The following is an 18,045-nucleotide window of genomic DNA, read 5'->3' on the forward strand; positions in this document are numbered from 1 at the left end:
CCCGTTATAAATTTGCTGTTACCAGGCAATGAACTGTATTATTAGGGTCGGTGTAGTTGTAGCAGTGCACTAGCAACTAGCTGTTAGCACTAGCTAATGTCAACAACATCATAGCTGGTATGTTACTGTAGCAATGTTTACGTTCAGTCATTTGGATGACTGTTAAAACCTTTCAGTCTCAAGTTTTTCCTTTACTGTATTTACTAGTTTACTGAGCTAGCGCGCTCGGGCAGGCTGGGAGCGAGCGCGCTAGCTCCCAGCCTGCCCGAGCTAGCGCGCTAGCTCCCAGCCTGCCCGAGCGCGCTAGCTCAGTAAACTAGTAAATACAGTAAAGGAAAAACTTGAGACTGAAAGGTTTTAACAGTCATCCAAATGACTGAACGTAAACATTGCTACAGTAACATACCAGCTACTATGTTGTTGACATTAGCTAGCTTGACCTTCAAAATGGCGGACACCGGGGCATCACGTGACCTGTGACGTCACGTCGAAATCCTCTATACCGTGAGTAGAGAAAAACAAAATGGCAGAGCGCATCAGGTCAGATATATCATTTTGTTATCAAGTATTTAAAAGAAACAGAAATAGCTAAAAGAATATAGTTCCCCCCACCCAATACCTCCTGATCCACACTCCAGCCCAGTAGGGTAGCGGTAACGCACCTTTAAGTTGGTTTGCCAACTGTCAAAAAAAAAAACCTAAAGAAAAAGAAAAATGGCGGTGCGTGTTGCTGAACCAACCGAGGGCGAAATAAAAACTCTACTTCAAAACAAAATCCCCCAAAATACAAAAAAAAAAGCAAAAAGATATGGAATGAAAGTACAACTCCGATTCCAAAAAAGTTGGGACAAAGTACAAATTGTAAATAAAAACAGAATGCAATGATGTGGAAGTTTCAAAAGTCCATATTTTATTCAGAATAGAACATAGATGACATATCAAATGTTTAAACTGAGAAAATGTATCATTTAAAGAGAAAAATTAGGTGATTTTAAATTTCATGACAACAACACATCTCAAAAAAGTTGGGACAAGGCCATGTTTACCACTGTGAGACATCCCCTTTTCTCTTTACAACAGTCTGTAAACGTCTGGGGACTGAGGAGACAAGTTGCTCAAGTTTAGGGATAGGAATGTTAACCCATTCTTGTCTAATGTAGGATTCTAGTTGCTCAACTGTCTTAGGTCTTTTTTGTCGTATCTTCCGTTTTATGATGCGCCAAATGTTTTCTACGGGTGAAAGATCTGGACTGCAGGCTGGCCAGTTCAGTACCCGGACCCTTCTTCTACGCAGCCATGATGCTGTAATTGATGCAGTATGTGGTTTGGCATTGTCATGTTGGAAAATGCAAGGTCTTCCCTGAAAGAGACGTCGTCTGGATGGGAGCATATGTTGCTCTAGAACCTGGATATACCTTTCAGCATTGATGGTGTCTTTCCAGATGTGTAAGCTGCCCATGCCATACGCACTAATGCAACCCCATACCATCAGAGATGCAGGCTTCTGAACTGAGCGCTGATAACAACTCGGGTTGTCCTTCTCCTCTTTAGTCCGAATGACACGGCGTCCCTGAGTTCCATAAAGAACTTCAAATTTTGATTCGTCTGACCACAGAACAGTTTTCCACTTTGCCACAGTCCATTTTAAATGAGCCTTGGCCCAGAGAAGACGTCTGCGCTTCTGGATCATGTTTAGATACAGCTTCTTCTTTGAACTATAGAGTTTTAGCTGGCAACGGCGGATGGCACGGTGAATTGTGTTCACAGATAATGTTCTCTGGAAATATTCCTGAGCCCATTTTGTGATTTCCAATACAGAAGCATGCCTGTATGTGATGCAGTGCCGTCTAAGGGCCCGAAGATCATGGGCACCCAGTATGGTTTTCCGGCCTTGACCCTTACGCACAGAGATTCTTCCAGATTCTCTGAATCTTTTGATGATATTATGCACTGTAGATGATGATATGTTCAAACTCTTTGCAATTTTACACTGTCGAACTCCTTTCTGATATTGCTCCACTATTTGTCGGTGCAGAATTAGGGGGATTGGTGATCCTCTTCCCATCTTTACTTCTGAGAGCCGCTGCCACTCCAAGATGCTCTTTTTATACCCAGTCATGTTAATGACCTATTGCCAATTGACCTAATGAGTTGCAATTTGGTCCTCCAGCTGTTCCTTTTTTGTACCTTTAACTTTTCCAGCCTCTTATTGCCCCTGTCCCAACTTTTTTGAGATGTGTTGCTGTCATGAAATTTCAAATGAGCCAATATTTGGCATGAAATTTCAAAATGACTCACTTTTGATGTCTCAAATATCTCAACATTTGATATGTTGTCTATGTTCTATTGTGAATACAATATCAGTTTGTAAGATTTGTAAATTATTGCATTCCGTTTTTATTTACAATTTGTACTTTGTCCCAACTTTTTTGGAATCGGGGTTGTATTTGATAAGAATGTATCTTTTTTTTATTTTTCAAGAATTATTATTATAGCATTTTTCACAAATTGCTCCTGTCATTTCACCGGTTTGTTTACATTCTAAGCAGAAATGATTTTGTAGGACGTTTTGTAAAAAGCTTTTAATTTCAAATTTGCAAAAACTAAAAATAAATATGCTCCATTTCTCAAAATCCAGTGAATGTGGGTCGAATAAAACAGTTATTCCACTCAATCTTATCGTACATGGCTTATAACCAGCTCGGTGCTACGCGCCTCGTCGGGCTATCAGCTCATGTACGACTCGATTTCATGGAATAACTGTTAAATATGTCAAGGACCGGTCAACTAAGTAAAGAGAAACGACATTCATCATTACTTTAAGACATGAAGAAGCTTCCTTTAATTAATAAAAATAAATAAAATCCATTGAATTTGAAGGTGTGTCCAAATTTTTGACTGGTACTGCAGTTGTAATAATTAAGGCAATTGAACTTGTCCCATGGGCTTCATCCATTCCAAAAATATAAAATGTCTTCAAGATTAAACCTCAAGGGCTTCATAAAACACACTCACGTGGACTTCCAAAGTTACTTACTAATGTGGTTTCGTCTCCTGACCACACACTTCCCTTTCTTGCTCTCGATGAGCGGAGCCAGGCAGGGGCCGCAGTGGGACGAGCCAGGCTGGCAAAAATGACGACCTTCACGGGCGCAATCCAGGCTGCGGGGACACTGGCCCACTGCTGAGACACACACACACATATCCCTATAAGTATAGCTTTTATCTGTCAGTCAATGTAGCAAAAGAACAATAGGGCAGACTGCTTAGTACATCAAGTAGGCAAACAATATACGGTCTATTTATTATGCGATAAAAGGAGACAAGAATCATCAGTAGACTTTATTGAATAGCTGTAAGCTTCCTTCATCTATTCTGTGATGCAACACATTGTTACAGCTTCCTAAATGTACATTGTTCTCGTAAATCTGTGGAAAATAAACATTGACTACACACAGCTATGACTGTAAATGGCCAAACACTTTACAGCACTATGATGAATAAACGCAACAGGCCCGGGGAACAAATGCATGATGAATGCACTCACTCAATGCACAACAGTGTAGCAAAATCTTAAAAATATTACAAATAGCGAGTATTGGACACACAAAACACTGAGATAGTACAATGCAGAGCAGCTGTTATATTAAAGAAAAGGCTTGTTTTAAATTCATCACCATTCAGGAGCAGATGGAAACCTGAAAGCGAGCCAGCTGGGTGCTATGCAGCGCATCAATAATTAAAGTTGTTTACACTACATCACATGCTTTTTATTTGTTGGTACATTTTGTTTATAATACCGACTGGGTTTTACTATGTTTAAAGCGACAGTAAGCAGCAGACTGGTGGTGTCTCATCTCTAGGGTCCTTGGTTTGATTCAGAGCTCAGGGTTACTGTCTGAGCAGCTTTTCACATGTTCTCCTGCTTTCCCCGCATGGGTTTCCTCCGGGTTTTCCAGTTTCCTCCCAACTCCCTAAAACATATCAGTAGGTTGATCAGTGGCTCTAATTTACATCTAGGTGTAAAACAGTGTGGGGATGTGGGTTTTTGATGCCCTGTGATAAACCGGCGTCCCATCCAGGGTGTATTCCGGTTTTGCACCCAGAGTTCCTGAGTGTTTCTAGAGGCTCTGACTCGACCACAATCCTGACCAAGATAAAGTGCTCACTGAAGATGAATGAATGAACATGCAAAGCCAATGTAAACTGTTAATGGTAATTTTAAAAGTACTAAAAATAAAGATATTTAAACTATTTTTATTTTAAAACAGTATTTAGACATTTAATATTTAGTAATATACTAAAATAAATAATTTTAAAAACTGCAAATAAACAGAAAAATTTTTAAATTTTATTTTTAAAAAAGATATGGATTTTTTTTATTATTTTTTCCTGTTAGAAAAACATTGAGTTATTTAACCAATATTCATCCATCTATAATATTTAACAGCTATTCCACGAAATCGAGTCGTACATGAGCTGATAGCCAAGTTTGCTATAAGTCGTGTACAACGAGATTGAGTGGAATAACTGTTTTATTCTATCCACATTCACTGGATTTTGAGAAACAGAGCATTTTGAGTTTTATTTTTTTGCAAATTCGATAAATAAAAGCTTTATACAAAACATCCGACAAAATAATTTCCGCTTAGAATGTAAACAAACTGGCAAAATGACAGTAATAATTTGTGAAAATGCTATAATAATAATAATTATTATTATTATTATTATTGAAAAATAAAAAAGATATGTTCTTACCATCAAAAACTTTTATTCCATATTTTGTTGCTTTTTTTAAATATTTTTTGGGGTTTTGTTTTCGAGTAGTGTTTTTATTTCGTCTTCAGTTGGTTCAGCAAAACGCGCCGCCATTTTGTTTTCTTCTTTAGGGTTTTTTGGCGGTTGGCAAAGCAAGTTAAAGGTGCGTTACCGCCACCGACTGGGCTGTAGTGTGGAACAAGAGATACATGGGGGGGGGGGGGGGGGGGGGGGGGGGGACACTATATTCTTTCAGCCATTTCTGTTTTTTTTAAATGCTTAATAACAAAGCCGCCATTTTGTTTTTCTCTACTCATGGTATATGAGCTGATATCCTAGTAATAGAGTAGCCAATCAGAGCATGCGACTGCTCATATCCAGTGAATGTGGAAAGAATAAAACACAAATATTCTTTTATTGGCTCACACCAAAACTTTCGCTCAAAAACCATGAAGGGCACAAACTTTTGCAACCAACTGTATAATACTGATGCAATATCACTGATTCACTGTGAGGTGACTTCATGACTAGTTACATTGGAACAGGATCAAACCCAAACTCCACAGGTAAGATTAAAATACATTCATTGTTTTCACAGAAACGTACTGTAAGTCAAGGTCGTTCTTCAGTGCCAGTAAATGTTTCTGCCAAATAACATCTTTCTGAAGGACACACTGAGGAACCGAGACATCTTGCCATCAAAGCAGCGATCTGTGACAGCGGTCACGGTGATGTCACCTCGCCAACGTGCATCGTGTGTGAACAGGTGGGAGTGCAGATAACACAGCAGGCCAGTGCGAATAAACACCCTCTGATGAAATATCGTGTCTCAGAGACAGAAACCCAGGACTAAAGTCTCCATGCTGGGCAAGTGGGAGGGAGAGATCTGCCAACAACCAGCTGGCATGTGATCTCCAAGCCACGAGCGGAGTGTTTTTCTTACACTTCTTCACTGTGAAAAACATTGAACCAAGACGGTGCACGAAGTGTGGAGGAGTGTGTGAAAGTTGAAAATGCAGTAAAAGCTGCTGCTTGCATGCAGAGCGAAGCGCATAATTAGCATTAGCCGTGCTATCGATATTAACCCTTGACTTGCACCTGTGAATGGCTTTCATCTCCAGTGCCTTGGCTGCAGTTGCCATAACGACTGCCATGGCAACTGAGAGTGCATGACATCATCAGGTGTGAGTCACCAGGGTGCTGGGGGTGCAGATGTTTTGGGACAGACTGGCATTAAACAGGGAAGAAAAGATAAAATTTAGTTGCCTAATGCAGATGGAAAACAGTTTTCTGAGCCTCTGTTGACATTTTAACCAAAACATAGAAAACTGGGCTTTATTTTATTTTTAGTAGCTTTCACACATGCGAGCTAAATCAGCCAGTTCTAATCATCATCATGGACTGAATAATATCTTTACTTCTGTTCATATTAAATTATTCATGCACTATATGAATTATTGTAAAGGCCCACTCAGAGGCAGTGTAACTATAATACGACACTGCACACAATCAAATATTCAGTATGAACATTTACAAGCTCAGTAGATGTACAGGCAGTGATGTCTGAACACTAAAAAAAAAAAAAATGTTTTTGCCAGTTATGCTGGCAAAAAATGGATACTGTAGATAAAAATCTATTACCTATGTAACAGGTAAGGAATAAAACACAACAGGGAGTGAGTGCTATTCTGAGAAAATAATCAACTATAGGGCAGCCCGACAAGGAGCAGAGCTACTGTTACCACCCCAAAGTTGATTATTTACTTTTGTTTATTATTATTTACTGGATTATTGTCCTATAACAACACATTCCAATGTGTTTTACTCTTCTTATACCAACAACAATTTTTAAATTATTAATAAATGACACATGAGCAATTCCAGCATTATGGACGTGACACTTGAACTCAAAATGGCAACAAATGACCCAGTGCATGTTTTATTGTCTCCCAGTATTTAAACAGGTGTTGCATATTTTAAGGCTGTACCATACTGGAGAAGTGATAGAACAAGAACAATTCCCATAGTACATCTACGGCATGCCAGAAAATGCCAATAAAAGATGCGTTATGGATGTGACAGAAAAAGTATCACTTTTCTTGGGTGACTGTACATTTTTATCAAACTCTGTGAAATTGTAAACCTAATGTCGAAATGGAGATATCCATTTGATAGAGGGGTCCAAGGTGAATATTAAAAAATCTTTGTTTAAAATATTTTGTATTTCATGCAGAGTTTCGGAAGGAAAAGTCAGCGTTATGGATGTGACGAAATTCCGTTATGGATGTGACGCGTCTGAAATAGACATGGCATATATTTAGAAAATCAGCAATTTAACCACCATAACCCTTTGAAAAACTCTCTAAATATCAGCTAAAACTATCAAAGTTCTTAAATAATATTTAGGATGGCTATTGTTTTGCTGTTTTGTGGATTTTAGCATACATTTCTGTGGCTTGTGGCAATAATATAGAATTGTACATGATCAAAGTTGATTTTAGCTTGGGGTTTACATTATAAGAAAGAAAGACTGACAGTGACATATTAGGTGATCAAAATATTTATTTATGTATGTATTTATTTGTTTATTGATTTAGTTTGTTTAATTTGAAATTTGGGATTTCCTGTGAGGTTGACATTTACATGGAATTGCATCAATTCAAATCAACCACATCAAGTTTTTACAGTTACATTTAATGTTATGGGATATCTGTGAGACAAGTTAGTTCCTGTTATCACTTACATTATAGCAGCTATAAATGGTTATTCCTTCACTGTTCCCTCTATTGAGGTTAATAAGCAAAATAATGGAGCTTGTCCTGTTACAGAGAATATATATATTTTTAGGCACTACCTAAAAGCGGAGTTAGTAAATAATTCCACATTATTTTTAAAAAAGCAAATTAAAAATAAGCGCTGAATAAAACCCCATCTATCTTATGTAAATAAAGATATAAATATCATTGTCCGGTGGTCAAGTGTTTATAAGACACGTTGCCTTGCACTTACGATCGGGTTCCCTGTGGTGGTACATGTACGTCGTTCGTACATATGGATGTCGTTCAGTTGCAAAAGCCATAAAAAATTAGGTCGGTGCATTACCGTATTCTCTTAAGTATGGAGCTGCACTGCAAATGCTTCGCGTGCGGGAAGTCCTCCTAAAATTTACATAGTCTTTTAGGTTTGATCAAACCTCATGGCATATCATGTGCCCTGAAAGTGTGTACTCATGATCAGATCTTCAGCTCTTCAGCTTCCAAGCAAATGGCGTGATCTGATTGCTGAAAAGTCAAACCATATCCTCAATCAAATACGTATTTCCAGAGATGAGATGCTATCTTATAATATATTGTACGAAATGGAAAATCTAGTAATCCTTACAAAAGAACCCTTGATGTTATAGAACCCATGTAATATTAGAGCTTCTCTGTAACTTAATACTTTATTTTCTTTAATACTATATTAGCTAGAGAGTTACAAGCGAACTACCAAGCTAGCTATTTAGCAGTTTCTTTCACTACTTTAGTCATACTATAGCCAGGTAGCATTATTCAATATTTTCTGTCGGTCTTGGCGAATGTACTTCAATGCTAGCTAGCTTATTTCATGCTCTGCTAACACCTACAGTGGTGCTTGAAAGTCTGTGAACCCTTTAGAATTTTCTATATTTCTGCATAAATATGACCTAAAACATCATCAGATTTTCACACAAGTCCTAAAAGTAGATCAAGAGAACCCAGTTAAACAAATGAGACAAAAATATTATACTTGGTCATTTATTCTCATCTCATCTCATTATCTCTAGCCGCTTTATCCTTCTACAGGGTCACAGGCAAGCTGGAGCCTATCCCAGCTGACTATGGGCGAAAGGCGGGGTACACCCTGGACAAGTCGCCAGGTCATCACAGGGCTGACACATAGACACAGACAACCATTCACACTCACATTCACACCTACGGTCAAGTTAGAGTCACCAGTTAACCTAACCTGCATGTCTTTGGACTGTGGGGGAAACCGGAGCACCCGGAGGAAACCCACGCGGACACGGGGAGAACATGCAAACTCCACACAGAAAGGCCCTCGCCGGCCCCGGGGCTCGAACCCAGGACCTTCTTGCTGTGAGGCGACAGCGCTAACCACTACACCACCGTGCCGCCCTGGTCATTTATTTATTGAGGAAAATGATCCAATATTCCATATCTGTGAGTGGCAAAAGTATGTGAACCTTTGCTTTCAGTATCTGGTGTGACCCCCTTGTGCAGCAATAACTGCAAGTAAACATTTCCGGTAACTGTTGATCAGTCCTGCACACCGGCTTGGAGGAATTTTAGCCCATTCCTCCGTACAGAACAGCTTCAACTCTGGGATGTTGGTGGGTTTCCTCACATGAACTGCTCGCTTCAGGTCCTTCCACAACATTTCAATTGGATTAAGGTCAGGACTTTAACTTGGCCATTCCAAAACATTAACTTTATTCTTCTTTAACCATTCTTTGGTAGAATGACTTGTGTGCTTAGGGTTGTTGTTTTGCTGCATGACCCACCTTCTCTTGAGATTCAGTTCATGGACAGATGTCCTGACATTTTCCTTTAGAATTGGCTGGTATAATTCAGAATTCATTGTTCCATCAATGATGGCAAGCCGTCCTGGCCCAGATGCAGTAAAACAGGCCCAAACCATGATACTACCACCACCATGTTTCACAGATGGGATAAGGTTCTTATGCTGGAATGCAGTCTTTTCCTTCTCCAAACATAACGCTTCTCATTTAAACCAAAAAGTTCTATTTTGATCTCATCCGTCCACAAAACATTTTTCCAATAGCCTTCTGGCTTGTCCACGTGATCTTTAGCAAACTGCAGACGAGCAGCAGTGTTCTTTTTGGAGAGCAGTGGCTTTCTCCTTGCAGCCCTGCCATGCAAACCATTGTTGTTCAGTGTTCTCCTGATGGTAGACTCATGAACATTAACATTAGCCAATGTGAGAGAGGCCTTCAGTTGCTTAGAAGTTACCCTGGGGTCCTTAGTGACCTTGCCGACTATTACACACCTTGCTCTTGGAGTGATCTTTGTTGGTCGACCACTCCTGGGGAGGGTAACAATGGTGTTGAATTTCCTTCATTTGTACACAATCTGTCTGACTGTGGATTGGTGGAGTCCAAACTCTTTAGAGATGGTTCTGTAACCTTTTCCAGCCTGATGAGCAACAGCAATGCCTTTTCTGAGGTCCTCAGAAATCTCCTTTGTTCATGCCATGATACACTTCCACAAACATGTGTTGTGAAGATCAGACTTTGATAGATCCCTGTTCTTTAAATAAAACAGGGTGCCCAGTCATACCTGATTGTCATCCCATTGATTGAAAACACCTGACTCTAATTTCACCTTCAAATTAACTGCTAATCCTCGAGGTTCACATACTTTTGCCACTCACAGATATGTAATATTGGATCATTTTCCTCAATAAATAAATGACCAAGTATAATATTTTTGTCTCCTTTGTTTAACTGGGTTCTCTTTATCTACTTTTAGGACTTGTGTGAAAATCTGATGATGTTTTAGGTCATATTTATGCAGAAATATAGAAAATTCTAAAGGGTTCACAAACTTTCAAGCACCGCTGTAGCTATAGTGTAGCATTTTTTAAATGACTGAAAACATTTTCAACAGTAATCAAGTGCCAAATATTTACATCAGGAACACTGACATTACTTCAGCTTGTGAGCAAATTTCATCATTGCTAAGTGAATCCGAAGTGCATATCCAAGACTGCTGACAAAGACTTAGCAACCAGAGAGTTCAAGCTAATTAAGGGATATAAATTCCTCCTGGAATATTCCTTCACAACTAGGAGTGATCAGAGGGAGCTATGTAACTATGCAATGTGTTTATGCATGATATTTCATCTTCCAACATTTCCACTGAGGCTGTTGTTTCAACCGTTGAAGCAGCTAAAAGCTGCTCACTGATAACCAGCATCTTTTAGCTAACATTAGATAGCTGAGGTAATACTTGTAGTTAAAATGATGAGTGGTTTCTTTCACTTTACACAAAAATCCAGAATTTCTTCCAATGAAAGACTGGAAATGTAGATTCTGTGTGTGTGTTTATATCTAACAAGAGCTATGACTGCTTTTTATGCAATTAAGCCCAAACTGAAATGCCAAACAAGGGCTCTAATCTAACTTTCTGTTGACAGGGCAACTCAGACGAATGAAGGTGACTGTTCCTAAGCCTAACACTCAGTTACACACATGCAGCCAGCCACCCACACACACATTAGCTCCAGAAAAAGTCAGAAGAGCCAAAGATGGCCTCTGCTTGGCCGAGGTTCAACTGAAACTCAAGGTGACCTAACCATGGTGGCCACAGCGTGCACATTATCCGTGTCAGAGTCATGGCCATTTATGGGATGCCTACTTTCTTTCTGTGACACCATAATAGAGTATGAACTTCCGACTTGGTCTGACCAGATACCAGGTTTCAAAACACAGGCTGAGTTTGTCAAGTTTGTAGATGTTTTTAGTCTGTTTCATACAACCCCGATTCCAAAAAAGTTGGGACAAAGTACAAATTGTAAATAAAAACGGAATGCAATGATGTGGAAGTTTCAAAATTCCATATTTTATTCAGAATAGAACATAGATGACAGATCAAAGGTTTAAACTGAGAAAATGTATCATTTAAAGAGAAAAATTAGGTGATTTTAAATTTCATGACAACACCACATCTCAAAAAAGTTGGGACAAGGCCATGTTTACCACTGTGAGACATCCCCTTTTCTCTTTACAACAGTCTGTAAACGTCTGGGGACTGAGGAGACAAGTTGCTCAAGCTTAAGGATAGGAATGTTAACCCATTCTTGTCTAATGTAGGATTCTAGTTGCTCAACTCTCTTAGGTCTTTTTTGTCGTATCTTCTGTTTTATGATGCGCTAAATGTTTTCTATGGGTGAAAGATCTGGACTGCAGGCTGGCCAGTTCAGTACCCGGACCCTTCTTCTACGCAGCCATGATGCTGTAATTGATGCAGTATGTGGTTTGGCATTGTCATGTTGGAAAATGCAAGGTCTTCCCTGAAAGAGACGTCGTCTGGATGGGAGCATATGTTGCTCTAGAACCTGGATATACCTTTCAGCATTGATGGTGTCTTTCCAGATGTGTAAGCTGCCCATGCCACACGCACTAATGCAACCCCATACCATCAGAGATGCAGGCTTCTGAACTGAGCGCTGATAACAACTTGGGTCGTCCTTCTCCTCTTTAGTCTGAATGACACGGCGTCCCTGATTTCCATAAAGAACTTCAAATTTTGATTCGTCTGACCACAGAACAGTTTTCCATTTTGCCACAGTCCATTTTAAATGAGCCTTGGCCCAGAGAAGATGTCTGCACTTCTGGATCATGTTTAGATACGGCTTCTTCTTTGAACTATAGAGTTTTAGCTGGCAACGGCGGATGGCACGGTGAATTGTGTTCACAGATAATGTTCTCTGGAAATATTCCTGAGCCCATTTTGTGATTTCCAATACAGAAGCATGCCTGTATGGGATGTAGTGCCGTCTAATGGCCCGAAGATCACGAGCACCCAGTATGGTTTTCCGGCCTTGACCCTTACGCACAGAGATTCTTCCAGATTCTCTGAATCTTTTGATGATATTATGCACTGTAGATGATGATATGTTCAAACTCTTTGCAATTTTACACTCTCGAACTCCTTTCTGATATTGCTTCACTATTTGTCGGCGCAGAATTAGGGGGATTGGTGATCCTCTTCCCATCTTTACTTCTGAGAGCCGCTGCCACTCCAAGATGCTCTTTTTATACCCAGTCATGTTAATGACCTATTGCCAATTGACCTAATGAGTTGCAATTTGGTCCTCCAGCTGTTCCTTTTTTGTACCTTTAACTTTTCCAGCCTCTTATTGCCCCTGTCCCAACTTTTTTGAGATGTGTTGCTGTCATGAAATTTCAAATGAGCCAATATTTGGCATGAAATTTCAGAATGTCTCACTTTCGACATTTGATATGTTGTCTATGTTCTATTGTGAATACAATATCAGTTTTTGAGATTTGTAAATTATTGCATTCCATTTTTATTTACAATTTGTACTTTGTCCCAACTTTTTTGGAATCGGGGTTGTAGTTAGTGTTAGAAGGTAATGCTAATCTAACATCACAGACATGTTGTTTTGAGAAAATAAGACCGTTTAGTGATGTTACAATGATGCTGGAAAATACAAGCATGGTCAGTATGTATATGGGTCTGTCTCAGAAACTGGGTACTGTGGGGGTCCCTCACTAAATATACTCACAGTCAATAAACTATATGGTTTTGAATGGTGATGTTGGTTTTAATTTGAAATAAAATGAAAGAAATAATACAGATAAAACTAAATCTTTGATGTAAATATTCTATTCAGAATTTGGCAAAAATTCTGCAAATTTGTGGAAAAATGGCGGCTTGATCTGGGACATGATAAATGGTTGACTACATCGCATTCCCTTAAAAAGGTTGTAGTCCACTGAAAAGTCTACAGCTAGCACTAATTGTATTTTAAGTTGTAACTTTATACACCTAAGGATTGGTGCGCTCACAGAATAATCATAACTGTAATAAAACACCACGCAAAATATTTGATCACCGTTGTAACTCCATTTTCTGCAGACCCAAAACCAATACGATCATGTGTTTTGATCTAAACGGAAAGCCTCAGGGTCGAGGTCACTACCTCACCAAAAGTAGTAACTTAAAATCACTACACCATATAAAAATTTAGTTATAAATCTGCGATTTTGTTTTTTAAAACGAAAGCTGAAAGTTAGGTATAGAATATGTTTCTTACAGAATACAGTATGTTATGATGGTAGCTGGTCTTGTATGAATTTCTGAGCTATAAAATGAGTTGTGGTCTATTTTTTACCGTAGCGTGTTATTTGTGTGCAGGGAAAGACACACATTAACAATTTGCATGTGTAGAATGGAATTTTTACACTCCAACAGTTAGAAGTTGATCGTGCTTTCATTTGCGGTCTTTCTGTTACGCGGGTGATCCGTTCGGACGTTATGATTGAAAAGGTGAGTTTTGACAGTTTTATTTTGTTTTAGTCTTGCAGTATAAGGCAATAGAATGTTTCTTTTTCATCTTACTTTCATATTTCGTAGTGTTTGCATATTTTTGGCCAATATTTTGCAACCATGGTCAATTTAGATCGAACTTTTGATAGAATCTACGGCCAGTCATTTTGCCCCGCCCCCGCCACGCATGCCATCCGGTGCGGTAGTGATGTCCCGTTGCTCGCACGCCGGAGCAGAGACCCGCGCGACCTTCAGCCGGTACAGTCGCTGTTCTTTTACCACCGCCGTTATTCTCATCTTTCTGGTGTGTTCTTGATTTTTCCATTGTGTCCTATTTTGCCATATCAAATACCCAAAATGTATCATATTATTCATATTTAAGTGAATAATCAATTCAGTCATCATAACTTGGCATTTTTAACCCAAGCAATCATCTCATCTCATCTCATTATCTCTAGCCGCTTTATCCTGTTCTACAGGGTCGCAGGCAAGCTGGAGCCTATCCCAGCTGACTACGGGCGAAAGGCGGGGTACACCCTGGACAAGTCGCCAGGTCATCACAGGGCTGACACATAGACACAGACAACCATTCACACTCACATTCACACCTACGGTCAATTTAGAGTCACCAGTTAACCTAACCTGCATGTCTTTGGACTGTGGGGGAAACCGGAGCACCCGGAGGAAACCCACGCGGACACGGGGAGAACATGCAAACTCCGCACAGAAAGGCCCTCGCCGGCCACGGGGCTCGAACCCGGACCTTCTTGCTGTGAGGCGACAGCGCTAACCACTACACTACCGTGCCGCCCAACATTTGAATTGTAATCAAAAAAATTTTCCACAGTGGAGGCCAGATGAAGCAAGATGCTATCTTTATTCTTATTAAACATGACAAAAGAAATACTGAGTGTTAGGTAAACGCAAATTAGAAAATTTATTTTTTGACCATAATGTCCCAAATAAGAGACCAGTTTCTGAGACGGACCCATATGTGTAAACTGAGATTATATTGTCACATAGTTTAACCCCTATATTGGGACAAACAACTTGGCTAAGCTGTTTGACTAGTAATTGCTACCTGGCCAATAACATCCACTTCAAATTATGCTTTGTTCATACCAAACTGGATTTTTATATCCTGTTATACATGTGTGCATGCGTGGACACGGACACAGTAGCAACATAAGCGATATTATTCATACACTCGCCTACACTACATGGCCGAGTTTGTGGATGCCTGTCCATCCCGCTCATATGTCCTTGTTGAACATCCCATTCAAGATTATGTCCCCCCTTTGCTGTTATAATAATCTCCACTCTTCTAGGATTTTAGGGCGTGGCTATGGGGATTTGTCCATTCAGCCACAAGAGCATTAGTGAGATCAGGTACTGATGTTGGGTGAGGAGGCCTGGGGTGCAGTTCATCCCAAAGGTTTTCAGTGGGGTTGAGGTCAGGGCTCTGTACAGGGCACTCAAGTTCTTCCACTCTAACCTTGGCAGACCATGTCTTCATGGAGCTCACTTTGTGTACAGAGGCACCGTCATGCTGGAACAGGTTCGGGCCTCTTGGTTCCAGTGAAGGGAAACTATAAAGCTACAGCATACAGTGACATTCTAGATAATTGTGTGTTTTCAATTTTGTTACAACAGCCCATATATAGGTGTGATGGTCAGGTGTCCACAAACTTTTAGCCATGTAGTGTATGTTATGTACATCTGGAGAGTTAAAAGCGAAATCCTCTAGATCGCAGACTAGAGTTAAAACATCTCTGTCTGACATGTTAGCAATATCATGCCATGGTTATTTCAGCGTAGCAACACAGAGGTGATACATTGTCATGAGCCTCCATGACCCTGATGGATAAGCGTTATAGAAAATGGATGGATGGATGTTGTCATGAGCTGTGTCACAAATTTGAACAAAGTGGTCTTCCATTCAAAAGAATGTATTATTATTATAAACTATCCTGAAGATTCATACACAAAACAGGCTTTTTGGTAGGTTTGAAGGCCACATGAGAGGTTTATTAGATTTCAAACACCAACCATAATAGCGAACTTGGTTAGTGTTAATACTTTAAAGGAACAGACCACCGTACTTCCATAATGAAATATGCTCTTATCTGAATTGAGACGAGCTGCTCCGTACCTCTCCGAGCTTTGCGCGACCTCCCAGTCAGTCAGACGCGCTGTCACTCCTGTTAGCAATGTAGCTAGGCTCAGTATGGCCAATGGTATTTTTTGGGGCTGTAGTTAGATGCGACCAAACTCTTCCGCGTTTTTCCTGTTTACATAGGTTTATATGACCAGTGATATGAAACAAGTTCAGTTACACAAATTGAAACGTAGCGATTTTCTATGCTATGGAAAGTCCGCACTATAATGACAGGCGTACTAACACCTTCTGCGTGCTTCGGCAGCGCATTGATATCTGAGCTCCGTATCAATGCGCTGCCGAAGCGCGCAGAAGGTGTTAGTACGCCTGTCATTATAGTGCGGACTTTCCATAGCATAGAAAATCGCCACGTTTCAATTTGTGTAACTGAACTTGTTTCATATCACTGGTCATATAGACCTATGTAAACAGGAAAAACGCGGAAGAGTTTGGTCGCATCTAACTACAGCCCCAAAAAATACCATTGGCCATACTGAGCCTAGCTACATTGCTAACAGGAGTGACAGCGCGTCTGACTGACTGGGAGGTCGCGCAAAGCTCGGAGAGGTACGGAGCAGCTTGTCTCAATTCAGATAAGAGCATATTTCATTATGGAAGGACGGTGGACTGTTCCTTTAAGTTTCCACATAAATATCTGTATTACGACATGTTAGACTGTGCCCTCTATTGTACTACATGCACAATTCATGTGATAAACTATACCCTGTCCACACTAGGGATTTTGTACCGATACGAAACTACTTTCGTACCGCAACACCTGTCCACACTAGCAACTATACCGGTACTGTAGCGGTATAACTGTATCGGTACGAAACCCACAAATGTATGGGTTTCGTACCGGTACAGTATCGGTACTGTAGCGCTTCGCTGTAGTGTGGACAGATGAAGCGGTTCTGTATCGATACAAATATAATGCGCATGCGCAATGAACCATTCCTACGTCTTCCAGGTTATTCATACAATACAATACGCACGTGCTTTCCAGCTGTAAATAAAACGTCAAAATGGCTCAAAACGACCGTGGAGCTACATGGAGCAAAGAAAGGGGGGAGAAAGGGAGGGAGGGAGGGATGGAGGGGGAAAGAGGGAGGAAGAAAGGAGGAAGAGGGGAAAAGGGAGAGAAAGGGAGGGGAAGAGAAGGAAAGAGGGAGAAAGGGAGGAGAAGAGAAGGGAAGAGGGAGAAAGTGAGGGGGGAGAAAGGGAGATTCATTTTCTATGTTTTTTTCTCAACTGCCTCGCGCGTTTTATACGATTCGACTGAATAAATGACCACCAGAAATACAGACTGTACATTGACAACAAAAAGCACACGCACGTTGTTTCATCCGCCATATTCTCGGAAGGAAGTTACTCGGTAACCACAGAAACATTTCGCGCACGCGCATTTCAACTTCCGTGAAAGAAAACCACAAACATTTCTCGCTAGTGTGGACAGATGCACTAAACTGTACCGGTATACTTTGTATCGATACGGTTATACCACTTTCGTACCGGTATAAGTGTGAACACAGCACTAGACAGAGACTGTGATTAAAGTAACAGTAATTTGCACTAGCTGTTACAAACCTGGACATCTGGTCACTGTACCCTATAGATCCAGAATGGTAAGAGATAAAGAATGATGCTTAGTGAGGAAAAAAAGCCTGTTTTTTTTTTCATGGATCATTCTGGATCAGTGATCCAGATCAGCACCAAAAGTCATAGCAACTTAATTCAGGCCAAATTTCTTCATGTGAAATTTGGTGATGAATTAGTTGAAAACTCAGGGCCAAATAGTGTAATCTCTGCTAGTGCAAATTAATAAATACAGAATATGTGTGGCCACCATGTTGTGTCCGCATATTTAAAAGCAAGTAAAAACCCGGCCTTACAGAGGAAGCAGAAAGAATGGACTTTGTTTCCACGAGTCATTCTTCTTTCACTCTGACCACCCATTCACTCACATTTTCCTCAAGAGACAAGTCACCTAATAAAACCGTCGACTATCTCTGATCAAAGGAAAAAGAATGATCTCGTCTACGACTTACTCAT

At 40.1% G+C, this 18,045-nt stretch overlaps 1 protein-coding gene across 2 annotated transcripts in view; it reads right to left on the reverse strand.

The window, feature by feature from the left end:
- The window catches only part of npdc1b (neural proliferation, differentiation and control, 1b), a 66,622-nt gene that overhangs the window by 26,997 nt on the left and 21,580 nt on the right, over positions 1-18,045 (reverse strand). For both annotated transcript variants that reach the window (XM_060906719.1, XM_060906718.1), the window contains exon 2: positions 3,038-3,184. In XM_060906719.1, coding sequence (XP_060762702.1) covers positions 3,038-3,184 — 147 coding nt within the window. The remainder of the gene's footprint in view (positions 1-3,037; positions 3,185-18,045) is intronic.

This window comes from Neoarius graeffei, chromosome 24, assembly GCF_027579695.1.
Source record: "Neoarius graeffei isolate fNeoGra1 chromosome 24, fNeoGra1.pri, whole genome shotgun sequence".
NCBI lineage: Eukaryota > Metazoa > Chordata > Actinopteri > Siluriformes > Ariidae > Neoarius > Neoarius graeffei.